At 41.9% G+C, this 27,873-nt stretch overlaps 1 protein-coding gene across 8 annotated transcripts in view; it reads left to right on the top strand.

Moving 5' to 3' along the window:
• Nucleotides 1-27,873, top strand: part of cacna1ia (calcium voltage-gated channel subunit alpha1 Ia) — a 132,870-nt gene that overhangs the window by 55,975 nt on the left and 49,022 nt on the right. For all 8 annotated transcript variants that reach the window (XM_069525087.1, XM_069525089.1, XM_069525088.1 and 5 more), the window contains 4 exons: nt 9,270-9,381; nt 14,910-15,043; nt 19,742-19,839; nt 24,914-25,073. In XM_069525087.1, the coding sequence (XP_069381188.1) occupies nt 9,270-9,381; nt 14,910-15,043; nt 19,742-19,839; nt 24,914-25,073 (504 nt within the window). The remainder of the gene's footprint in view (nt 1-9,269; nt 9,382-14,909; nt 15,044-19,741; nt 19,840-24,913; nt 25,074-27,873) is intronic.

Below are 27,873 nucleotides of genomic sequence, written 5' to 3'. Positions count from 1 at the left end.
TCGGTCGGGTTCGGTCAAAAAATTGTGACCCGAGCTTCATTCTGCTGTGGGCACATCTTTTTTAACTTACTACTGATTGTTGTATTACTGTTTTTAAGCTGTTTTAAAGTTATTTATTAAATTATGTATGATGAGTTTCACTTAGACATTGTTTCCAGCACTTAAACAAATATACAAATATATTTTCCCACGGAAATGAAAAATATGGGACCTTCAAGAGAAGCTATTTATGCATAAACACACTGTGCAATACTGAAAAAAACAGTAAACAGAGAGAAAGAGTGAGAGTGAGAGGGAATAAATAGAGACAGAGAACCCTTCACCTCTCTGCTGGGAAATTAGCATCACAAATGGACGGATCACAGCCTTTTCATAATTCTTTTTAAGTGTCTCTCTCTCTCTCCCTCTGTCTGACTGACTGTCGCAGTTGCACCTCGGCGTCGCCTCATTCATCTGCTTCGCTGCTCTCGCCGTGTTTGTTCTTCTTTCATGAAACACCTGTGAAGCACAAGGATCCACTTGCCATGCCTGCAATTAAGAGGCACACACCCATCGGGAGGAAATCGATTGCCAGAGAGAGGAAAGGCAGCCAGAAAGTGAGGCGCAAATCTAAAAGTTGGAGGTGCACCCTTGTGGTTTCAGGAGCAGGCAAATCGAGCTTCGGAGAGTCAGACTTGCAGACTTTCTTGTGCATAAATATAACCGGACTCATTTAGGTTTTATTCATTCTGCAAAAATGTTTTCCTCTTTGATGTAGCTTTTTAAGGGTATTCCTGTGTAATGGAATAAGCAGAGGCATTGCTCTCTGCTGCAATAATTAATCAATATCAAATCGATTTAACTTGAAAAGACCTAAAACGTCTGATCACACTGGGATTGTCTTGTATTCGCTGTCACTCCTGACGCCTTGTCCCCTGTTTCCTCCTCACAGAGCCCTGGTGTCTTTTCTCCCTCTGTTTATAACAAGGGATCATGTCAGCCCATTAGACCTCTGTTGAAATATGGATGAAGTGATGAGAGCGATGAGAGCTTATAGTTCCCCCTCTCCTTCTTTCTGATCTTCTGACTCCCCTCCATCAGTTCAGAGAGTGATGAGGGTGTTGTTTGCGTGCTGCTCAGGGGAACAGCCTGAAATTTAATATCGCACACATTCTCCCAAGGGATCGTCTAATTAATTTGTGCATCTACCATCAAGACCTCAGTAAAAATATATATATATATTGTCTTTTCTTTTATTAGATGAGGCAAATTTAACTCACAGCATTATTCTAGCCTGGATTATTTAAATATAACATACTAGTTCTGGTTGTTCTGGTCCAACTTCAATAATATAATAAAAAATGCTACAAGCAGTTATTGAAAGACCAGTTTTGAGCAGATTATGTGACCATATGGACAAATTTACACACTGATTTTTTATCACGTTACGTGGCCCTGAGGAACTCCTTAAGCTGCAAGCGTCACAAATAGTACTTTTGTTACCCTCACCCAGATCTCTTTTTCTTCTTTGTTTCATATTCTTTCTGTGATTGTTAATAGTACTGAAAACAACCAGTACCAGTCTGAAGCAAACAATATCCAGCTCCTGCTCCTCTGGCATTGACTTGCTGTCATAGTGGCTCCAAGGAGGTGGGAAGTTGGGGGAGAGATCACAGAGCAGATGGTGTCACCACATGTGTCCAGCCAAGTTGCTGTATGACTGGGCACATGACTTCAGGGGTTCAAACATTCGCAGGCACAGATGACTGTCAGTAGTGTCCGTCGATGAGGAAGAACTCTTTTTATGCTAATGCTAAGGTTTTACTCGTGACGAGAGTTAGAATACATCACGGATGGGGGGGGTTGAGAGCTGGTTAGGATGGTCGCTTGTCACATCACAGTCTGACTCGTCCCTGCAGATGTCAGCAGCATCGTCCTGTCATCACATCTCTTTTTTCTTCTTCTCCTCTCTCCCTCTGCCTATTTCCATTACTCTGACTCTGTGTCGAATCCAAACTAATGGCTTGTGAGTACACTCCTTGTGCCTCTATCCACTGACCCACAAAACTCTCTAAGTTTTTTATGTCTCCCCTTCTCTTCCCACCTTTCTCCTTTTCCCCTGCGCATGTCTTATTCACTTTTTTTTGCCCACTCTTACCGAAATCTTCTTTCACCCCCAACCTGCATCTATACCCAGTTTATATTGGTCTCCCTCTGTCTGTCTTCTAGTTTTCTTCTTTCCATTTCACTGAGTCATGTCGCTCTTTCTCTATCTCCCACACACACACACACGCACACACACAAAGAAAGTATTGGCTTATATTTCCCATGGTGTCTGCAATGCATTCAGCTTCACTAGCGGCAGCAATGTACTGGAGCAAGGCACCTGCTGTGCTGAGCTGATATGAGGTGAAATGCATATACAGTGAAACACACACACACACACAAACACACACACACACACACAAACACACACACACACACCATGAGCTTTCAAATGCTCAGATATGGATGAAAAAACGTAATCACCCTCTGTCTTACAATGCTGTCCATAACGAAAAACAATTTCAAAGTCATGTGTTTTACATTTTGCCTGTGAAAATGTTTTAAACACTACGCATAGAACACACACACACTCACAAGTATCGACACAGACAGTTTGCGTTGTTTCGGTGGCTAAAGTGAACCCGTCTGCTCCTGTTGCCTTGGTTACAGGCCATAGGCTTGTCTTGCGAGGTGCTCCAGGTCGCTGCCTGCCGTGTCGGGCTGTGTCGCTGGTGCTGTGTGTCCGTCTGTCTCTGCCATATGTGTGTCTGTGTGTGCATCTGTGTGCTAGTGTTAAAGGGATTGCAGTTATCAAATGACATTACAGTTTCATTTATTTTTTTATTTTGCTGTCTACAAACATTCAAGCAGATACTGAATTTGTCTAACAGGAAAAGTGTGAGACCAAGATTTAATCTACACATTTGAATTCGGGGCAAATTAATTCATGCTTGATTTCTTTGCACCACTGCACAATCTTTATCAGTGAAACACACCGCCACTGAATTGACAGAGAACATAAAGACCATCCTCACTCTTTTCTCCTGACTCCCGGGCTGTAATGTTTAGATTAAACCTGCCTGTGTGCCTCACTTTTATTTATACACAGACCAAAAGCATATGCTGACATGACAATATGTGCACTTCTTCCCTGAACTGCATGATTGCAGAGGGATACAGCAGCCAGTAATGCTTACATTTTATCTTTAGGGAATATGATGCTAATCTCCCACTTCACTGTGCGTCAGGTGAAACAGAAATTAGATTTAAAAAATCGCTGAAGTAAAGTTGAGTTAAATAACTTTCTTAACTTTTATCTTGTTCTGTGGGTGTGAAGGTGATTTAATAATATCAAACCTAAGTTGATAAAGGCAGAATTTAATAAAAACAGCCTTGATTTGATTAAAGGTTTTACATCATAGCGCTATAATTTAGCATAATATAAAAAAAGGTGATGCATCACGTAAGTCTTCTGAATTGGCGATTATCAATAGAGTGACCAATTGACTGGCTGTTAACAGGATTGATGACCATCACAAAGAGTGTCTAAACACATATGTTAAAATCAGGCTTTAAATGAGTAAATAAAGTAGATAATGAAGGATCAATATTTTATTGATATACATCACTGTGTGCAATTTGGTTCAGATACAAATCTGGATTTTGTGAATTTACATTTGGTTTCAACAGGGAGAGTTGGGTCTTGGCGGAGATATGAGCTCTACTGAGTGACGTCCTATTTTCTTTTTGGCATTAGAAGTGAAATTTGTGGTTCTTCGACATTTGAGATACTCTGACATACACAAAGCCTTGATACTTCGAGAATCAATGATATATGAGAGACTCAGGCTGGTTACATTGGCTGAGACAAGCCCAGCAGCACTTAGAACATACAACACAGTTTGCTTGAGGCTTTTAAGATGGTGGTTCTACTCAGCACTCCTTTGTATGTGTGCTGCTTTGGCTGCAAAGGTTCATGAGAATATTATGAACTTTCTCTCTTGCTGGCATTGCTCTTAGTCACTCTTTCAGATTCACTGTTTGCATAGTGATGAGTGTGCACATTTGAGTTGGACCACTAGTTCTCAATTGTAAGTGTGAAGCCTCACACTTAATGTAAAGATGAAATCAAGAAAAAAGAATACGTATACCTAAATGTCTTTCATTTTGTATATGTGGTGCCCTGAGTGGAAGAGTTCAGAATCATCAGCAAGAAATATTAAGGCATAAAATGAGAGTTGGCAGACAAAGGATGGAAAGAGGAACCTTCCAGAACAACAGGCAAGAGGGAACGAGGCCAAGCAGCCAGAGGGTCAGGCAGAAAAAATAACACACACAAAAAAAAACTCCATACGCGAGCCACCCAGAAAGACACATAGATGGACTCATTGATCAATTTGCCCACAAGGAACCAGGAAATTAAGTGGGATAAAAAGAGGGATGAGAGGGGAGTGAGGGAGGTGTGGAGATTCCTGGCAGTCTGCCTCCCTACTTTGTCATGGAGAGAGGGAGTGAGCAGTCAGGAGCAAGGGCACAGTGCAGCAGTTACAGTCAAAACCAAAGTGTGAGCGTCTGATGCCGAGGACTGTGCACAGAAACCTTCTGGATCAGCTTCTACCTGCACACCACTCAGTCACACAGACAGAGTTCCTCCAGCAGCTGGGACCTCTCTCGCTGTGTCACACAACAGCAGCTGACAGTGTGGCACGCGCCATGACCACGGATTTCTTTTTTTAGTAGACAGAGAATTTGAAATCACACCCAACTAGATGGGACAGGTTGTCACACACAAGTCCTGTTGGGGGAGGATATCTGTGGGTGTTTGTGTGTGTGGCTGCTTCTTTGTGTGTGTTTGCTGCACTGGTTCACTGGGACTACACATGAACTGTGTGTGCGAGCGTGCGTCCGTGGGTGTGAGTGTGTAACAGCGTGTGACCTATCATGCTGTGTTCTCACTGGGAGGAGAGACAGGCACAGGCTTCAGCGCCACAGTGAGAACCAGAACGTCATTTTGATTCAGTCTCAGTGAGACTGATCCTGAGGGTTTTCACAGGAACGCACACACACACACACACACACACACACACACACACACACACACACACACACACACACACACACACATACACACACACACACACACACACACACACACACGGAAAGCTCTGTCGAAAAGCCTCATTGTAATTTACAGAGATCTCATTCAGCCATGAGTCACCCTCTTCTCAACAAGAATACACATGTGTACATGGACGCACAAACATGCACACACACACAGACACAATCACACATGCACGCACAGCTGTTGATTTGGTACATGCATTTAATGGAGCCATTCCTTCATAATCCATTTTCTATGGATTATGTGAATGCCCCCACCCCCAAACACACACACACACACACACACAAACTACTGTTTTTCAGAAGAGAAAAGAATCATACAAAAATAGATTTTGGTTCTTTAATTATTTACATCAATATGAAACCAAATTGTTGTCATGCAGCAGCTTGGTCTTTTCTTGCGGCTCAGTCTATGTGCGGCAAAGTAACGAGGAGAAGCTGAGACTCAAAGGAAATCACAAGTCAATACTAAGCAGACATCAGTTCAACCCACAAGACTGTTGTTGAACTGGAACTGATAGTGTGTGTGTCTTGTAACTAGGCCTTCATACAGTTTATGTTGTTATTGAAGGTTTTTTAGCAATGGACACTTTATCTCATCCAGGTTTACAAAAATGATATATTTACATGTTTTTTTCATAGAATAAATCCTTTTGTAGATTATCCACTAATCCTCACAACATCAGAATAAGTCACATATGGTATGTCAAGAAAAGGTATGAAAAGGGTGCAAAGGTTAAATATTTAGCACAAGACTGCTAATGAAAAAACTTAAGATTATGCAATCAGCAAGGAAAACAGACAAATTAAATAATGCACACAGGTAATAAATTCGTTTTTGCACCAGCATCCTGCATTTTTACATTTTTGTTTATTTAGAATTTTTTTTCTAAAGATGTTTTTCTGCTGAAGGATAAAAGTCAAACTCCTTGGCCTTGCCTTTTGTGTTCATGAATGCATCACAAAGTCAGACAAGAAGATAGAATCAGCAACAAAAAGTGAAATATCCTTCAATAATTTGCCATGAACGCAGACAGGGAGATTGATATAGATGGAAAGCCCCAAACAGAAAAAAACCCAGGTTGACAGAAGAGAGCGAGTGTCGAACAAAATCTGTATTGACACAGAGAGACAGGCATAAAAATAGCTAGTGACGTAAAGACGAAGAAGAGGGAGATGAAGAAGAAAAGGGTAAATACAGAGAGATGGCCCTGTCGAGAAAATGAGATGCTGATGAGAGGAAAAGACCGAGACGAAAAGATGCAACCGGATACGTGAGCATTTTAAGGGTAATATAGCTTCAAAAGAACAATCAAATTAAACGCTGAAGCTCTATAACAGCAGGCCGCCCTTCCTTTCCTCCTTAAAGCATCCACTCTGTCTGACTGAGTTAGCACCCTCCCAGCATGATTAGGGGGAGACAAGATGGAGCTTGTGCGCTGGAATCAGCTGGGTATGAGTCAGCCGCTCGCTGCTTCATATCCCATGGGGAGGGAAAAGGGTTGGGGTCAGTACGACGAAGACACTGAACTTGAACCTGCACTGATTCACTCCACACGTCGGAACAGATGTTCCTGATACTGTCTGTCAGCTTTGATGCACCCCTGTGGAGTCCGTAGGGGTGAGAGCGGCAGCGTTGTCCGTGTAACGAGGTATGCATGGAGGTAGTTGTGAGTGCTCACCCGAGCTGCTCTACACCGGCTTTTATTCTAGACTCTGAGATATGAAGGGCTGCTAAGAATGTTCAAAATGAGCAGTGCTCATCGCCACGGCTTCTGTCCTTTGTCTCGTATGTTGGGTTTGGTTGTAGCTAAGTCCCAAACAAGATTTCCTCCACGCGTTGTGAAGACGTGTATTTATTCACCTTCTTTACCTTTATCTCTCAGACGTTCTTACTCCCTCTTTGTCTGCAAGTTCATGCCGTGCCTCTGTTCTTGGCTCTTGCTTTGCTAATACAGAACCTCAGGGCAGGCTCTTTATTTGCGCTATGGGAATACTGCACTCTCTCACACACAAACACACGCACTCATGCATGCACATACATTTTTACACATACGCAGGCCTGATTGATTTTTCATCGCCTGTCGAGGTAAATATGTCCCAAAGTGTTTGCGCTGGTTTTTGCTGGGAGGGCAAAACCGTCCATTGTTTGCTCTGTCACACCTGGGAACGAATGAAAAAGCATAGAGGTAGAAGAAATAGAGAGAAGTGACACATGGGAAATTGAAATGTTATTGAGAAAGGTAAAGAGAAAAAAAATGCCCTAACCTAAACAGTGTTAGGGCGTCACTGCAAAAGTGTACGGGTTGTGTTTAGATGATGAAACAAGGGAGAAGAGACAGACACATTGTTGTGATATTGTTTCTCCCAATTCCACTATGTTACCCCAGAGAGCTGCGCTACAGCGATAGCAGAGACGAACCAGCAGGATGTAGAGACATGCAGATTAATGTGTGTCTGTGTGTGTGCAGGAGTGCGAGGTATTGACAAATGAATAATTAAGATGTGTGCAATCAAATAATCCCTGGATGAGAGGAAATTGTGAGCGTGTGTGTATCATCAGTTCAGATCGTCTTCAAAGTGCACTTAACTTTCTATTATTATTAAAAAATATATATATTTATCTTTTACATTTCATCTGACTTTTATTTTGATATGGGACTTTAGAAAGGATATTGATACATGTCAACAAACCCTTAATGACACTTAAAGGAGAAATACAAAAAGGTTAAGCTGGTTGTAAATCAAACACATTGTTCAACATGCTTGTAAAACAATGGCTTGAGCTTTAATTGCATTGGCTGTGTTTTTCTTTGTTAATATTTTATGCATAATGTTGTATCTTTCTTCTTTTTCATATGAATATTAAAGAGTTCTATCTTGTGCCTTGGCAAACTCTGTCATGCAGCAAAAACAGGTTGGCTGGTAAATTACTCCTCTGCTTCATTTTCATTGATAAATTACTCAGTGGAAAAATGGCAGCTGTGCGATATGCAGATGTGAATGAGTCAGTTAGTGAAAGTGTTGACTGAGACTTGTGACATAAATCTGTCCAGTCTCCTCCGTGGTCGTGGATGGGACATGGATCAATCTAAAAAGTCAAAGTACATGAAAAAAAATTTCTCAAAGATAGTATTTATCATTTCATCTTCATCATCCATATACCCATGTTTATACGCTCTGTACTGGGACATGATACACGTGCACGGCTGTATTCTGTTAACACCGCCAACCCACCACCCACTCAGGTTACACAGGAGTGAAAACAATCTCACCCCTGGTGCACAAGCTAACGACAGACATGAACTCTGACCGGAGACTCCTTCATGGGGCAGAGACGTGCATCAGAGTATAGAGCAAATTAAATGTGCCTTACATCATATTCATTTGTCGTGTAAATATAAAGACCAAAGACAAGTATAAAGTCAGTATAAAGCATATTACTGTGTCCTTACTTTCACACACAGCTTTAATAATCTATTCCCACAACATTAAGGCAGCAGTCGTTCATGTAAATCTGTGGTTAGTATATCACAGCACTGCCTCATGCACTCTTCTTTTCCAGAGGGAAGGAAGGATGAGGAGAGAGAAGACAGGTAAAGGAGAAAATGCAGGAGTGTAGGCGGAAGCATCTGCTTACTTCAGGAGAAAGCAAAGACAAGCAATGAAGGTATAAAGAATTAAAGGAGAAAGAAAGAGAAACTGATTCATGACCAGCCCAGGAGTCAGGTGGTGGAGAGACACGACTAAAACACGGGACTGAAACCTGCCCTGAAATGACTGAGAGGTGATTTAAAGAGACCATCACCGCAATAATTTATATGGTTATTTACAGTGAAATGAATGTGATGAGTATCTTTCCATCACACACATCAAACTCTTTTATGTTTGATCACAGCTGTCATTTTCTGTCTTCATTTTTCTCTGCAAACATCAATGTGTACTTAAAACCATACAAACTGTGTTTGACAGATATATCCATCAGCACATCTGTCCCGGCCCTCAGGGGTCCGTGGTACATTAGATGCGGTCAGGTATCATTTACCCACCCTTTACTCTATAGTATGTGTATGACTGTGTAATTTCTCTGCTGCAATGCTCCTTAACCCCAGCCCTGTTATTACGTGGTTCGAGAGGATTAGCATCATGGTGATCCTGCTCAACTGTGTGACACTGGGCATGTACCAGCCCTGTGAGAACATCGACTGCACCTCGGACCGCTGCCAGATACTGCAGGTAAGGCAGACCCCTGTGTGTGTCTGCGTGTGTGTGTGTGTGCATGCAAAATCACCATGTCGGCGCATAAATGAAAATAAATAAGACAAAACAATCAATTATTTGACAAAACTCAGAGAGACACACTCTTCTCATCACTGTTTCTCACACTGACGCAGACACTGCAGATAAAATATTTCTCTCCTGGAAGGTTTATATTTTCTCCTGCTCTCTGAACGGGGAATTGGGACTTTGGTTTGTTTTAATATAGTCTGGTGGAGCCGCATGTGATTGGGATTCAATTGACAAACGGCAGCAGTAGAAAATATGGTTGTGGACGGCACCAAACGCTAAAGCTTAGTTTTACTGCAATGTATTGTGAAAATCACTGTTTTAGTCTGGATGAGATAAGTTAAATCAGGAGAGACTTCAATTGAAAAATGGGAAAAATGGCATTGCCATGTAAATCAAGAAATGTATATGATATCAATGAGAGTCTATTTGGCTCTCCGACACTTGTGATGTCATCAAAGTTGGAAACGAGGTGTTGATGGTGGTTGATGGGATCTGGAGAACGTTGAGGATCTAAATGGGATGAACCTGCAGCCTCAGTGCACAGCCAATGAAGTAAATTAAAATGTGAGTTCTCTAAGTCATCAAGGCTTTCTTAGGAGAAGAAACAGACAACTTAATTTGTCATGGAGCGAAATGTTTGTGGAATCATGTTTTCGTTATTGCCTGAGGACTCGATTGATCCTGATGCTTATGTTTAACTATCAATTCCCGTAGTTTTGGACAAATTGCTAATGCTTCCCTTTTGTTTCTGTTTGTAAGCCGTGTTGGGCTGATGCAGGTTATTTGTTGCTGACTTGGTAATTTGCCAACTGGCTGTGGACTCGGTGTGCACCTCAGGGAGTGTAATTGCTTTTCACTGGAGCAAATTTGGCAGACTCAATTTCAGGTGTGACAAGAGTGACCTAATTCTGCCTTACATGATTTCTGTTGGCGCATTTTTAATGTCTGTTGACAGTGAAAATCTGTCAGCAGAAACCTGCATCTGAGATTTCTGTCACCAGTTTGCTTTATATGATGCGCAGCTACATCTCATTTGCCTTTGGGTCCTAAAGTTCCTTCTAGTTTGCATTTGCTTCGAATGCAACACTATCATTTAAAAATCATAATATGCTTAAATAATTTTTGGGACATTTTGCCTTATTTGAACTGCAAACAGGAGGGGTATGACATGCAGCAAACATCCACACCTAGAATCAAACCATGGGAACTACAGTTATGGGGCATGAGCTGTAACCATTCAGCCAACAGATCACTCCTCAGTTTAGCTATTTTAATGAGAAGTTGAAAGTTTTGTATATTGATTCTTAGTGTTTGAAATGTTTCTCACTCAAGCTGTCAAGTTCCAACGTTTTGTGGACCTGATGACCCATGTTATCCCAGCAGGATCTGACAGCGTCCAACAGAGCATCTTGTCACAGAATCGTTGGCTTTCATGGTCTTTAAGTGTCCCCATAAATATTCAGTGGGGGTTAAGGTCAGGTGACGGTGGATGGAAGTCTGTGACTCCCTGGTCTGGTTCCTGCAACATTTTAATGTGTTTTGATTGCTACATCGTGAACCCTTCTCACAAAGCTGCAGCAAAGGTTAGGATCCTTACTCCTCCTTGGTTCTGATGCTCAACACCAGAAAAGGCAAAACACCCTCAGACATTAATTAATGTTAATTAAATGTTAAATTGTCTGATTCTCAATCTCTAATGCAGGTAGATCTTTTGATGGTGTTGTCGATATATTCAGGGTCATGTGAAATGAAAATGGTGCTGATTTTCAATATGGTCTCAGACAGATTTTTTCTTCCTTGTGTCGACTGTGGAGGATTTCGAAAAGTATTCACTCAAGTCTCTCTTCCTCACCCGAACTTCCCATCGAGTACCATCCCATTCCCCCATCCTACACACTCGCACTCTGTCCCTTCCTCCACCCTTTGTCTCTCTAACAAGCTCATTGTCTCCCCAGGTAGTGTGAGGGGTCCTGTTCCAGTGGTTGCTAATGGAAACAGGAGGGATTTTGCTGACAGGGCTCAGATAGTTAGAGTGGCCCTCACATGCTTCTCTGGCCCTCCGTGAACACAGTATCCCCACCTCGCTCTCTGGAGGAAAGAGACACAGTAATAGACACAAACAATGTACACGTACCTTACGATCAGTTCAGATATTGTATGTATATGTTAAACTGGGATTTAAAGCCCAGGACCTCAAGGGTTGAAAGCCTCAGTGAGTGACAGGGGAGTGGTGCTATTGTGTGATGCAATCTAGTACACTTCAACAAATAAACGCAATAAATAAAAACACAGGCAGGCATATGATTGATAATCGTTTTTTCATGAAGCCAATCAATATACATGTCAGTCAAGATAATAACTGCACTGAATAGTAGGATGTCAAGACTAAAGGGAAATAGTTCCTGTGAAAGCCGATAATAGCAGAGATTATTAAGTAGGAAATTGGTTTTTGAATCTACTGTTCCAGAATCTCAGAGCTCAGGTAAGTGTTGCAACACTTTCACGCCTGGCCACAGTGTTTGTCTCTTTTCTGAGAGTTTGGACTATCTGACTTTCAGCCCAATTGCTGGAAGTAGAGACAGCATTAAATGGTAGAAAAAGAAAAAGAAGCACCTCCTGCGAATGTTTGAGCAGAGAGGATGTTAATGTTGGTGTTGCTGCTGGTCATACCATTATAACATTACAGTGGCAACAACATTAACAAAACAAACCAATTGATTATTTTCTCAAGTAAAGGTAGACCAGCCCATGTAGCATATGAAGACAGGACATATATACGTAAATCATAAATTATCGCTTAGTCTGCTCCCTACATTACAATATGAAACCAAAACTAATGTAACCTTGTTCAGGCCTCGTCCTGCACTTTCAGGTATGAAAACACTGAGAGACTGATATAACAAAACATCACCAAGTATCACAGAAAGTATCTGCGAAGCCAGGAAGCCAGGGTTAGTGGAAATTGGATGAACTGACTTTTTTCATTTCAGTTATAAAACCTGAGCTTCACAAACTCACACACTTTGTAGAATGACCGTGTCGGTTCCTCCTTCTCCCGTCCTGTTTGTCAGCATCACATTTGTCCTCATGCTGCCTTTGGTTTGATGCACTGATTAATCCTGTCAGTCACCAACTCCACATATAGAGTAAAAAGACGCATATATTATTTGAAACTGATACCATTACCATCGTGATGACCTACTTACCACGTCCTCTCCTCCTGCCAAATAAGCAGCGCAGTGACAGCATATGAGGTCGTTTCCAGTCCAGCTCCTATTTCAAATCATGAAACGGCCCATCAGGAGACAGCCTCAACCTCTTTACAAATCATGTTGATGATGAAACCTGATAGGCTGACTGAAGAGGAAGCTGGAAGTGGTGGCACATAACGACGATGAATTCAGTCCCCCGTTCACTCAGCGCAGAGCACGACGGGGATCTGACTGGCGCAGCCAATGTCGGATTACATGTGAAGCGTGCAGGCTGCATTATTTATGAAAACATCATTTAACCAGCATGAGACTGATCTTCTCATCTTTCCCATTGGAAGCTGCCAGCTCTGAATGCTGCCTGGGGTTGAACTCATGCTTGTGAGTTTGTGAGTGAAAGAGCAGAGATAGATCACATGTCAATGCAAACGGCACAGACTCATGCCCACATACGTGCAGCACACACACAGCCATGGTGACACAAAAGCAAATCACACAGTTCGAGATTTGATCCCTGTAAATAACAAATACTATGTTCCACATCCAGCACCACTTGTAGTGCTCAGTGCGTTTCTCCGGTTGAAGCTTATTACCCCTGGTTGTCCAAATGTTCTGTAGATCAGTGTTTTCTGGTCTGCTGTGGGCTGTTGTCGAGTCCCTGGTTTGGCATCTAACTTTTGCCTGAAACCTAGAAAAGGTAATAACCCTAAAGTACTTGTGGAAAATTGTTTTTCCATTGCACCACATTGGTTTGTGGCATGTGATTTGTTGAGTGACTCTATTCTCAGGGCATAGTTACTGAGCTTTAGCAGCCTAGTGCAGCATGCAGCTGGAGAGTCCTTGAGATCTATGAAAACCTTTATATTTATGCCTCCGGGGCGGTGATGTTCAGGGGCCAGAGGCATTATGTTTTTGTGTTGTGCGTCCATCCGTCCCATTCTTGTGGACACAACATCTCAAGAATGCCACAAGGTAATTTCTTCAATTTTGGGCCAAATGCTCCACTGGTCTCCAATATGAATTGCATTGATTTTGGTGGTCAACACTCAAAGGTCAATGTTGCTGTAACCTCACAACACACATGTTTTGCCTCGTGAACACAATATCTTAACAACACATTGAAACAACTTGACCTCATTGATTAACTGATTAGAGATTTGTCACTGGGACCTTACAAAATAACTGAGTGGGTTTTAAAGGTCACAATTAACACAACATTTGTCGGGTGAAATGGCATTGACTGGTGAAGGTGTCTAGTTTTCGAAACATTGGCGTGTTTGCCTTTAACTAACTTATTCTACTTCCAGTATCTTCTATCTGCAGATGTTTTCAAATTATTACATTTTAGAAATCAAACAAATCAAACATGAATGTATACATAACATTTAAACAGTATCCCATTTGGTAATATGACGCTGTATCTGTGCAACAAACCCTCGCCATCTTCACATGTTAAAATTATGACCAATGATTTAATTTAAATTTCCAGGCCTTGGAAATTTCCGCGTCAAGAGGCAGCAGCCCGAGTTGCAGGCTACAGCGTGCAGCAGCAAACAGTCGTACAGCCCAGGGCAAAACACTGGGCAAGATTGTTATTCCCAAAATATCTTCAGAGGTTCAGCTAGTGATCTGGACATAATAATGCAAGCAGGACATGGCAGAGATCATATGTCACATTGCTCTTCATCTGTGTTTTTTTTTCTCCAAGGTTTGACCTGGATCGCTTTCTTTATTTTTCTGTTCACCTCTCACCCACCACTTTTCTCCTGAGTCAAATACAACAGTTTCACAAGACTATTATTCTATCTCAAGTTTTACTCACTGGGTTTTATTTCCATCTTATTTTCCATTGATTTTCTACAGATGTTTTTCTTTTCATTGTATGTCTTCATGCCTTTTATGTAAATTCTTTGTCCTAAAGCATTTTGAGATGCGTGTAGAAAAGGTGCTATGTAAATGAAGTTATTATTATCATTATGTCAGTGTATGGAGTGTGCACACAGTTACTGAGGTGTTTCAAACCATTCATAGATCAAGAACCGTGCATGTGTGCTTCAGGCACCTATTTTTTTTTAATCCAGACATTTTGTTCTCACCAGAGACAACACATGCTCCTCCTTCACTAAGAAGCTGTCAACATCTTGAGCCGCCTAATTTCACAAGAGAGAAGAGATGTCTGGTTCAATCAAAACACACGGAACAACTCTTTTTGCCTCCTTTTGCTCACTTTCCACCAACTTTGTCTCCCTCTCTCTTCTCGCACAGGCCTTTGATGCGTTCATCTACATCTTCTTCGCGTTGGAGATGGTGGTGAAGATGGTGGCGCTTGGGATCTTTGGCCGTCGCTGTTACCTGGGAGACACCTGGAACAGGCTAGACTTCTTCATCGTCATGGCTGGGTAAGGAACTTTAACCTGTGATAAACTTCTCTGTTACTTATGTTCATGTCTGATTTATTTCACTCTTACTTAAAGTCTGAATGCTGTAATACGATGTGTATATCAAGGGTTTTGCACGAATGGAACTTATCTGTGACCACATGATTTGTTGTCGTCCTGCTTTCTTTGTACAAGTCTGACACTGTTACTCCGAGCCTGTCACTGCTGCTTCCACTACATATATTTGTGCACTGGATTTCTGAGCTCTAAGAAGATTAATGGAGCTGTCAATTGTTGTTAAGCATGAAGCATGATTTTTATTCACAGACATTTTTGGATTTTCTTTTTTTTGCGTGTCTGGTTATAGTTGATGATGCAGGATGACATATCATCAAAAATGTCTCATGTATAAGTAACCTGTCAATCCACATGACTTCATGTTTACAGCTCATGGTTTCTGTAAACACTAAGCTACAGTAACTAAAACACACTTATTCACCTCCAGTCTTCATCCATTAATGTGCATGTCTGATTCCAGGAGGCACAATCTCCATGTGATTCTAATGTAGGTCTCAGTTGTTGATGCAGTAGTTTATTTTAAATGTGTAAATCTGTCAAATAATACTCTAGAATGCTTTCAAAATTATAAAATTGCATGTGCAACTTTTGCATATTTTGCTTAACTGGAACATTTTCACAATTGGATGATAAACTGTGCAGTGTTGGAAATATAAAGATCAGAATATGCTGTAAGTTTGTTGGTTCAAAGGGTTTAAATGAGGAGTTGGTGCTTTGGTAAAACAGTTTGGTGTGCAGACAGGAAAAAAAGAAAGGTAGGGACAAAAGATGGAAATACAATTCTATGGTCACGCAATTGTTGAGTTACGCAAGTTTAACTTGATCTTGGTAAATCTCCCTCTCACATGCTGCTACTGTGGAAAACACATACACACACTCTAGATGGATGCCCAAGCACAACCAAAGCAAACACACCTGCTCAAACACCTGCTGTGAAGCAAGTGAAATGAGATGCTCAGACATGGGTGATCGAGCAAGTGCTCGTGTGTGTGTGTGTGTTTGAGAGAGAGAGAGAGAGCGAGAGAGACAGAGATGAACAGGGAGAGCTGCTGGTATAATAGCAGACAAAGAAAGCTAGAGCAACAGACTTACCAGGGTAGATGGAGGGACATTTATCTTCATTTGAGAGAGATCAGTTTATACCCAGTGGATGCTCATCGTTTGTGTGTGTGTGTGTGTGTGTGTGTGTGTGTGTCTGTGTGTGTCTGTGTGTGTCTGTGCGTGTATGTGGCACAGACCTACACACAGAGATTAGTATCTCTCAGTTTAAGCATTCCGAGTGTGTTAAATCTGTGTATGTGTGCGTCCATGTTTTTATGTGCAAACGCCTCTGTCTTCTTTTCTCCTCTTGGCAGCCTCCATTAGATTAGCGTCGAGGCTAATTGCGGAGGGCAGTGCCAGGCCAAATCACAGCCGACAGTCTGCTATGAGCTCCATGTCTGTTAGCCATGGGCACCATCTTGCTCTCTCACCCTCTTCTGCCCTCACTCTCTCTTTCTTTCTCTTTTTCACATGCTAGGATGAACAGGCTCTGAAGGGTGTGTCATGCTTTTGCTCCATAACTCTCCGCCACAGACACACACGCAAACCGCCTCTTGGAGTCTGTTAAATCTTACATGCTGTATATTTTATTTTGTCCTAATCCACTGCTCTGAAGCTTATTTTTCCCATCCTGTCCGGTATCTGCGTGTGGCGATCCAGGGATGAAGCGTGACCCCTTTTTTACAGAAAGTCAGTCTTGCCTTTCATATGCATTCTAATGTATGCCTGAGACTCCCACTGCGCAAGGCTGACAGATTTTTTTGTGTATATCCTGCATAGCAAGTATCTTGACATAACCTGGTGGAGACAGCTGGAGCATCTCTCCAGAACCAAAGAAACAAAAAGCTGATCTCAGTTGGTGCACTTGAACTTCTGGCCTTTCTTGGCGTGGATAATACATATTTAAACACGGCCGGACAAGACAGTGCTGTGGCTGTAGTTCATGAATTTCTAGAAACTTGCTTCTTTTTCAACTATAAATGCAACAAGAGAACAAGAGAAGCTATTTATCGACACAGAACTTTAATTTTGATAAAGGCACATTGTTCAGTAACTTCACAGCAGATATGTCTAGATCCACGTCTGCGATTTTAGTTCTACATCTACCCTAGGATTCCCTCTTCCTTCACTCTACATATCATAATGATATTAACAACACACACACACACACTAACATAAAAGCATGAATGAGATGAAGGTGCGTCACAAGCAAAAAGGGAATGTGAAAAATAGAGAACAATCATAAAAGGATGCTTGCGGCAGCCCACTAATTACCCTCCCAAACGCAGAACCCTGATTGATGTGTAGAGCTCACATGCATAAACACACTGCGTGCACACACACTCTGACAAAGACTCACATATCTGAAGACCCACACACATGCAGGCAAATCTGTGATCTTGTGTTCTCTCTTTCATTTTACCCGCTGCTCTGTCTGTCTGTATACAACTGGATTACTCACAGAACAATACCTGCATGTGCACCATCCATATAACAAGATTTTTTATCTGTCGTCTTTCCAACAGTTTATCCTTTGCACTCACTAAAGGCTTGTTTATGCTGCCTTTACGTATGAAAAGAAATATGTCCGTTTCATGTGATGTATCCGTCACTGCCCACAGGTGCAAGTGGCTGTTTGTCCCTGTGCCTGGGTGAATGTCTATAGTTTCTCCCCAACTTGTAAAGTATTTCATTAAAAAGTTCTGCCATTTAAATTTTTTCCTCATGCCTTATTGTTGTCTCTCTTGAACTATTGGCTACACTGCCCCCTCACGATTTCTCATGGTACCGCTTTCGTCAGTTTCGTCCATACCCGTAAGCTCTCAGGAGACGTGCACATATGCGGACGACATGATTGCAGAATGAGGACAGAACGCTCGATCCATTTCCATACACATATCCAATGTTAAGCCTTAAGAGGGGAACATGCACATTTTCCTTGTTTCAAGAGTCTCTTTTGACATTTTAGCCTCCTGCTCAGTCTCCCAGCAGCACATCAAATCATTAGAACTACAGGCAGGTTGTAATAACACCACTGTGCCCAGCCGGAAAAAGCCTGTCCCCAAAACAGCTGTTATGCTCCTCTCTATACTGTGACATTTTCATTAAGCTGCCTTGTGGCACTTGTGCACTTTCAACTACACTGGGAAGAGAAAATTGGTCTGCGATGTGCCTATACATCCCTCTTTCAAGTGTTGGACCCATGAGCCCAAGAACAGTGGAATTAGTCCAAAGGAATTTCATCAAGTGTGATGTAGCCCCCTCACATGCCTACTAATTTATCGTGGCTTTAAACATTTCACTACAACTGTACAGCAGTTCAAACCCTTGTCACAACAAGTAATCCCAGTCGAGTGTGATCCAGGGTGCTATTCTGCGTTGAAGGGCAAATGGAAAGAGCTTCCCCCCGTGGGATCAATAAAGTTTCACATTATTGTAAATGACATGGTTCATAAGTCTGTCTATGTGCGAGACTGTGGAAGCTTGGCTTGTTCTGTCAGAGCCAGTGGCTGTGCTTTGGGCGTTATTAGCTTGTGGTGGTGGTTATTAGCTCGTTGTGGTGGTCCCAGTGCTGCTGCTGCTGCTGCTGCTGCTGTTGGTGTCAAGCTGTCTCGTACTGTTTAAGCCCTGGGCACAGACCTCAACAAACTCCCATCACACAATTATTATTACACCAAAGTGTTCATGCAAACACTGGCATTAATACTCTTAATTACTGCAAGTATACACTCACTACTCATAAACAGTATATAAAATGCACGTGAGCTTTCTCTGGGATGACTGTAGCATAAGTGTGGCACGTTCACACACTACACACGCTGCTTTCACACTCACAAATGGCAAAACGTGGGCATTCTCCTGTGAAAGTGGTTCGGGTTTAGGGGCACAAACAGCTTAGCCACGCTGTGGAAATGACTTGCTAACAGATGCCAGGCTCTGACTAAGCTACAACATCCTGCAGGCAACACTTAGAATAGAATGAATTCCTCTTTCCCCCTCTATCTCTTTCTCTTCCTCACCTCTCTTTTGATGTTATTCACCCCTTTTGATGCTTTGTCACTCTGCCCCCCCACCATTTTAAACACTGTGCAGTAAATTGCCCATCCTGTTGACACCAACGATTCCTGATACAGGGAGAAGTCCTGGGTTAGGGAGTCCAAAATGAATGGCGGCCTTTAGAGCTGTAACCCCAAAATTCAACATTTAGAGGATTTTTTTTTTTTAATTTCAAATTTACCACAAGACATTTACACCATTTTGATTTTCAATTGGTTGTAAATCCTTACTTAACTAGCAGCATGCTGGCAGGATTATGGAAAGAAGGGCCCTACTGTAAAAAAAGAAAAGAAGGAAATTTTGGTACAAAATCCATACTATATTTGCTTTATTTGTTTTAGCCGTTTAGCTCCATTCACTCCAGTTTGTTGAGGACCTACTCTTGAATGCTCTCTAGGTAAATTTGAGCCTAATTTGGTACAATGGGAATAACAGGAAGCGGACAGGCTAGACTGAGACAGATCAGACAAGATAAGAAAATAGCTGCTGTTGTTAAATCATGATTTTGTCTAATCCAGCGTCTCTCTCTGCCTGTTTCCCCAGGATGGTGGAGTACTCGCTGGACCTGCAGAACATCAACCTGTCGGCCATTCGGACGGTGAGGGTTCTTCGGCCGCTCAAAGCCATCAACAGAGTACCAAGTGAGAACATTTTAAGTTTTGTGTGTTTGTGCAAATTATGTATGTAAGTGTATGCTTTCATGACATGTCATGTTGTGATGCCTCTGTGCCTTCTCTTTGAGCGTGTCTGTCAGTCCTTATACACATCTTTCCTCTCTGACTCTTCTTCATGCTACCTGTTCCCCATGGCGACCATTTAACGTATATCTTATGCTTCATCACGCAGCCAATCAAGGCCCTGAGTCACAGCTTCATCAGATTTAGAGACCATCCATTAATGCTGTGTCACTGATCGGTCCGTGACCATAACCCCGCTCTTTTCATCTAAAACTCACTTCTTGGCCAAACTTTTTAACTTCTATCGATTTCTTTGTCCTCTTGCTCCAACCGGCAGCTCTTAATCATCGTAAGCACCAATTAGCCTGTCAAAGCTAGGCTCAGGCCAGTCTCATCTATTGGTTCTAGCACTTTAGCGGTTAGCCAAGTATTAGCAGCTAATGATAATTGTTGGTAATGAAGTTTCGGTTAAGTACGATTCATTTTAGTCGATTTTCTGCGTGCATATCTTGTGGTTGTAAAAAGGGTAAAGCAGTTTTCCACTTTCTCTTAGATGTGCACTAAGTGACTGAGGACACACGTTTGTCTTCTTATTAAAGTGAATGAACAGGACTGTCCTCATCGGTCCCTCGTCCCTGCTAAACATCTTGGATAAACACACCATATAAACTTAGAAACTTTTAAAGACTGTCTTCAATTCTTAGAGAGACTGTCTCTTCTACTTTTAAATAATCCTGAAAGGAGCCTGCAGCAGATGGAGCTGATCGCAACCAAAGCCCAGATGCCTAATTCAGTTTGGACCTTGGGGACAGGTACTGTAGGAAAAGAAACCTGGGCAGTAATTTTCACTTTTTTTTTTCAAATAGAGAAGAGTCCTTCAGTGGAGATGAAGACAAAAAAGTGCCCTCACGGGTGAAATTGTGAATAAATCTGTCGGGCCGAGCAGTTAATAAGGTTCATTTCAGAGCTAGATAATGGATCTTATAGAAACATTAAGATATAAAGAGGATTTTTACATATGAGCAAGGTGAGGAAGAGAGATGAAGAGATAATGTGTTGGATACAATCTGTTGCTTAGTTAACTGCAGGTTACATGTATGCATTACATGTAAAACCTTTCTAAATCTTTTCCTTTTCCTTCATGTCACCTCTTCAGCTTATACCTGCTGCACACTAGAGTATTATCGACCAGATTTCAGGTTCAGATCCAGCTGGAATTCTGACGATTGTGTGTTTGAGGCTGATCTGAATAGATTATCTGACTAAATGATCCAAGTGTGAGGAGTTCACAGACATTATCTTATTTTCACTGACTTAATCTTAGCTTCCCCAATTTTCAATCTTTTATTAAAAAGACCTTTTGAGACATATACATGCAAAAAAAATCAAAAATTAAAAGCTATTTCTCAATGTTTGTAGTGATTTTTGTGTTGAATCATTCCACATTCTCCTCATTTAATCCTTTTTTTGCTTGTGACATTTACCTGAAAAAAGTATCTTGTCCTCAGGGCCTGCATCGATTTCAATTTCCCAAACATTTTAAAGACAAGTTGTCTTTCAGGTGTTGCCATCACCAGGGAACAATCTGCTCTAATATTCCAGATTGCCACAGCCGTGCTCAGAAAATATGGATGTTAACTGCATAAGCCTTCAAATGGTGTGATTGGAAGATATTGTGCACGGTAGAGTGTGTGTATAGTGTTTCATCCACAAGTCCACAGATTGTAAACGAATCTGCTTTTCAGGAGGTGATTATGTGTCATAGCACAAATCTCCAGATGCATGCACGGGTTTGTTTTGCATATTTATAGTTGATACAGCAGATGCATGCATATTTGTATGTGTGTAGTAAAGATATGTGCACATGAGCCTACTCTTAACTTCTCCTGTCTGAGCCAGTATATGTTGTACAGTAGTGTGTGTGTGTGTACTTTGCGCATACTGTCATTGTTTATGTTGTTATCAGTCAGCTGGATGTTATGAGTGTGTGGTAGCCTGACTCCCTCCCCTCTCCGTGACCCCATTAGAGGTGAGGAAACATGGGGATAAAGCTATTTGTTCCTTGTTTTGTTGGACCGCTGCTGTGCACACAGATACACAGGCAGCATAAGCACACTCTGACGCCAGGGGCCCACTGGCTGCGGAAAGGCTTGCTTTTCATTTCTATGTTAACAGATTAGAGCTGGAAGTCGCGCTGCTCTTCTTGAGATCCAAGGTCTCGCCAATTTTTTTACAAGTGCCGCACGCAGTTCACAGCAAAATTCATTGTTTATCTGTCCAATGTTGCACGAACATAAATGTGTGCAACACTTCCTGTAGCGTACTCTTTTATAGATAAAAGCACTTCAACCATTCTGTTGACTGAATCCATTCATTTGCTTTCAAAAGGTTTTTATTGTGAAATATTTGGGGCGGAAGATGCACGTCTTCATACTATGTAGTACAGGTATATATATATATATATATATATATGAGTACACAGGACTTTTAAACAAGGAAATGCTGCAGTTATACCAGAAGCCTCAGAAAGGCTGTAGTTATATTAAAAGTTAAGTTCTCTTTCTCTCTGTCTCTGTCTCACACACAAACCCTGTTGTAAAAACAAAACAGTGGCAGTATCAGTTCAGCTTCAGAACCACAGCCGGTGTGCCCTGGGCGTGACCTGTCATAAACCTCAATCTGTAACCCATCAACAAAATGGCTGATAATAGTCATGGACACGTGTGGGACGCTGTTGTGTTAAACTCTACGAGAAATTGGTGTGAAACGGGGAAAGTGCCAGACAGAATAGGAAAGGTGAATGCAAACAAAAGCTATAGAAACTTGGGCGAGAAGAGAGAAGAGGAGTCTCCAGGTCGTCGGTGAATAGCACAGGCAGGAAGCTGTAAATGTGTTTCCACTGTGGTGCAAGGGGAGGCATCCATCTTTATCATAGAGCAGCAGGAGCTGTGGGCAAACAGGTACAGTCACCAGGAGGGGAGAGAGAAGGAGGGAGGATGAGGAGAGAGGACGAGAATTAAAGAGACAATGATGTTTTTGCTTTATCGTGGTTTCTTTCTTTATTATTATTCTTATTTTGGCTCTCCCTATTTTTTCCACGCGCCCTCAGGCTCTGTCTCATCCTCGTTCTCTCTGTCTCTCCCTCCATCCAGTTCTCCCTCTCTTCATCCAATTAGGCCTAATGGAACAGTGGCCTAATGACAAGGACCCTGGGGAACAAACACATTTAGACTCGCCTCCAGCCGCCACCCGAGACACACACACATGCACCAGCAGCGCTACTGCTTTCCATTTAATACCAGTTGACGAGGCGAATTAGCCAGAGGAGGAAAAACTATGTTCTGGAGAGAAAAAAAAACATCTACTCCAAAACTGTTGTTTATTTTGTTACTTAATCATCCGAGAAAGATCAGATCCAAACATAATTCCCTGACAATCTGTAAATCCTGTTCCTCCATAAAGAGCTTTGCTAAATTCAGGACTGAAATAAATATAAATATTGTGTTAAGTTAATGTGTGAACACACTCAGCTCAACATCCAAATGTTGATGTGTTTTTTAATGGGTGAAATCTTTCTTCATAGCACAATCAGACAGATGCAACGTAACCCTGAGGACTTGTGATCGAATCTCTCAGGACAAATGTCCAACCAGGTCTAAACAGAACTTACTTTGTAAAGTCAAAGGGTAACGATAGCAGAGTTAGTACTTAGGTGATTGGAGAATCCTCTTTAACTAACTTTAGCATTTAGGGTTTTGTGTTTGTGTAGTGAGTGAACAACAGGTGTTTGCATCTCTGCACAAATTGTCCACATGTGGGACCATCATCTTTCTTACTCTCCCTCTTCCTCCTCCTCTCCTGTGTCTCTCTCTCAGCTTCTCACCTGTCATTCATTACGCTGACAGTGTAGATGTGTTTACGATATATTAACCTACTGTGGAGTTGTCATTCACAAATACTGGTGTGGCACTGAAGAACACAAAAAATGCACATCAGAAAAACAGAGACACACACACACCTCCGGTGTCCATGTGAGGTTGCCATAATCCCATCAATGGGTCTCACCTCTCTCTCTCGTTAGTCCAATCAGCTGTCATCATGTTTCACTAATCACCCTCTCAATATGTCATCTCAGCGGGACAGGCCCAGCCACGGGGGATGAGGTCATCATTATTCGACAGGGGACACGCTTGCGTTTCTGCAATTAGGTCTCATCTAATCATGAATCAGAACTCATATAGTCCAATTACGCTTCTGTGTTCCTGGGGTGGACGGAAGTTTGTGTGTGTGTGTGTGTGTGTGTGTGTGTGTGTGTGTGTGTGTGTGTGTGTGTGTGTGTGTGTTTGGGGAAGGTTCTTGTACAACATTCCTATTTTGGTCTCTAAGTTGTCTCTGATGTGCCTTATATACTGCCTCCACCTCCACTTCTGAACTTTTGTGCTTCTGTGTACGTTCAATATCAACATCCGTATGTTGTTTTCATTCTCATCTCCTTGTATTTCCTGAACTTTGCTTTCAAGTCAGTTTGCTGTCGAAAGCAGAATGTGAACTCTACTGTAGCGGCTGTCAGATATAAAGGTCCCAAAAATGAAGGAAATTCTTTTTTAAACAACGTAGACTTCTAGATGTTCCATTTCTATTGAATTACCACAAAAACAATACCTCAGAAAGGTTGAAACAACATTCAGATCACATTTTTTTTGCAATCTGCTGAGGAAACCGTTTCATAAAGAAATCTGCCAAAACGTTTTGTAACATATCTGTAAAATGTTCACTGACAGATCTGTGGTTATTGTTCGACTATTTAAAGATGTTCAACAGTTTTGGAAATTAGATATCTTTTTTCACAAGGTGGAAAACTCTGGTCGCGGCCCCTTCTGTCTGACTACCGCTCTGATATCTGAGCAATAGAACAAAATAACAACACGTCCTGGCCACAGCCCAAACCATCTATATGCAAACTGTAAATCCTTCTTTAATCAATCGTATAAACCTGTGGTAACCTGTTATTGATCAATTGACCCGCTCAAACACACAGGTATGCGGATCCTGGTGAACCTGCTGCTTGACACTCTGCCCATGCTGGGCAACGTGCTGTTGCTCTGCTTCTTCGTCTTCTTCATCTTCGGCATCATCGGCGTGCAGCTGTGGGCGGGGCTACTGAGGAACCGCTGCTACCCTGAGAAGAACTTCACTCTGTAAGTTAAGACGTTTGTGTTGTTCCAGTGCGTCAGTGTCATAGATAGACTGTTCATAGAGATGCCTGCTCCCAAAAAGTGAAGCCAAAGCATATCAGTTGCCCAATGGTGATAAAAAGTCACAGTAGGCTACATCTTAAATACATTGTTGTGAATATAAAGACGGCCATTTTAGGTAGTTCCTGTCATATTAATGCATCTTCGAGTGCTCATTTTGGCTCCATCCCCCGACCACTACTGAGCAAACTCTGACTCCAAATGAAAGAGGAAGAGACGCTTTGTCTTTGTTATGATGTGGGACAGAAATCTTGGCCCTGTCCTTGAATTTGTCTCTTTTTGTCACGTGAAAAAGCTCTAATGTAGAATTAAATCCAATATGGGTTGTATCGGTTAAGAAAATCTGTAATTCCTGCAGTCAAAAATGAAAATACAAGATTATCAAAATGTTCCATTTTTATAGAACACTTTATATATACTGTAGTATACTATATACTATGAGTATATTTGACTTTAGTGTCCATTAGCAAACTTTGCCTTCTAGCTTCTCTGCCACTTCCTCTTTCCATCTCTCTCTCTCTCTCTTTTACAAGCTGCACAGCAACAGTAGTTTTTTTTTTCCAGTTTGCAACTAAGACCATGATTAGTTTCCAGCTGCATGCCTCCATATTCATGACCCTGCATGACTGCATCACCCACTGTGTTTGTGTGTGTGAGTGACATTCACAGGTATTCAGCATTTGATTTCACGCCCTTTTTTATTTTAATGCTGTCATCAGCTTGCTAGAAATACACATGCCCCTGACGTTGCTGTGTTATGTATAGAAACCATGCACACTCCTCTGTGCTCGGTCTCTGGTTCTGCTGACACAGCGTACACTAATGACAGATTTAATATCCAGATGAAAGGGGACACGTGTCGGGCAGCCAGTGCCATCCTGCCCGCTTTGTCCTCCTGTTGAAGTTGAGAGGTGACATTTACCCTCACGACCTCGGCAGTAATCACTATACGAGATTACTTTACTGTTTCCTGACCGGGCTAAAGGTGATCGTAATTAACATGACAAACAGAGGACTCTATTCGGATTTCCTGAAATGGCTGAGGCAAAGTTAATGTTATGTTATAATCTGAGGAATCAGTTGATAACTACAGTATTTTAGTCTGTACTGTTGTCACATTGTAATCTCACACACGTTTGCTGATGTGTGCAACATCATGTTAGTTGTGACGTTACATTTAAGGTGGCTCATTATTCAAATAAAGTATTATGATTGATTCTTTTTAAACCATTGTGTTAACACATTCTGCAGGTTATAGCCAGGGTACTTGAGTTCTTAATTAGAAAGGCCCTGGTGAGTTAGTGCTTGAGGACGGTTATGCTAAGTAAAGGGCTAACATTAACTCAATGAGAGGTTATTATGGAGTGGAGTGTCGTGTCAAGTGCAGGATTCAGTTTGCCATTTTTTACCCTCCCTTATTTGATCTCTACCTTTCTCTTTATGTCTTAATCCACTTTATGCTTGTCCTCCAAGTCTCCAGTTGGTCCGTCTGTCCCCCTCCTCACTATTTTAACTACATGTGGCCTTTTCCATTTCATTAATTCATATTGTTTCCCTCAAGCCAAGTATGAAAAAGTTGAATACAAACTTTACGTTGAATCCTGCCTGCCAGTGGAGGTCATCGATATGGGTAGAATTTCTCGCGGTGCCACTGTTCGTCAATCTGACCTCAATACCAGAGGAAGAGAGAAGCAAAGCGTGGTTCCATAATGCCTCAACTTTTCAAAATAAACTGCAGATGCCAGGATTTAGTTAACAGCACTAACTAAAGGACGTTCACTTGCACGCACAATTTCTTTCTGCACAAACAGCTCTTCATCTTGGTTGGGGGAACGGCTGAGAGGGGATGGTTATTTGCTCATTTTGGTTAAAAGGGAATAGCATCCTTACTTGTGTTATCATTGTCATGACCGGCTCCTTCCCATGACGAAATGACGGGAGGTGACGCCACACCATGTCCTTTCCAACCGTTCTTCCCTTTCCAACTTTCCTAGAGTGTCACTTGGGAACCGTTTCTTTTCTATTCTGCTCCGTAGCCCTGATCTGTTCCCTCCGTCTCACTCTCCGCCAGCAGGTGTTTTCTCAGTGTGATGCCAGGTTTTGCAGTGCTATGCTGTGCACTGCCAAGTCACCAGCAGGGGGGCAACTGCCTTAATTCATGCTCCACTACTCTGAGACTGGCCGCTTTTTTCTTTCTAGCCATAATCCCTTTCTGCATTGTCGTACTTCAACCTCTCTCCATGCTCTTTATGTCCATCTCTGTTGTCAGTCCTTTGTGTCCTCCATTGGATTCCGTCACCTCTACTGTTCTGTAGGTCAGGCTTAGTGTGTCTCAGTGCTTACCTGCAAACTTTGTTGTGCCGCCAAATCAATGCACGGTTCCCAAGCAACTCTCGATGGGAAGTGGTAAATGAGTGGTTTCAAGGTAAAAGGTGGAATTCTACTACTATGTTCGTCAGCACTATCTATTATGGTATTGACTGGACGAGACAGGATAGGATCAAGAGAATTAGAGAGGAGAGGAAAGGGGGAAATGAGAGGAGATGAGAGGAATGAGGAGTAGGCTCAATATTAAAGACATAATAAAGAATAGGAAGAATGATAGGAGGGGCTAAGAGAAAAGGAGAGGAAGGAAGAGGGAATCAATGAGGATATAAACTATTAAAAAGAGGGAGTATAAAGAGTTCAGGAGGTAAATGCACTGCAAGGCAATCTTGTACTCTATGCATATATATTCCTGAGG

Source organism: Paralichthys olivaceus, chromosome 5, assembly GCF_024713975.1.
Source record: "Paralichthys olivaceus isolate ysfri-2021 chromosome 5, ASM2471397v2, whole genome shotgun sequence".
Lineage (NCBI taxonomy): Eukaryota > Metazoa > Chordata > Actinopteri > Pleuronectiformes > Paralichthyidae > Paralichthys > Paralichthys olivaceus.
The sequence above is the reverse complement of the archived record's forward strand: the minus strand, read 5'-3'. Positions and strand labels throughout refer to the sequence as shown.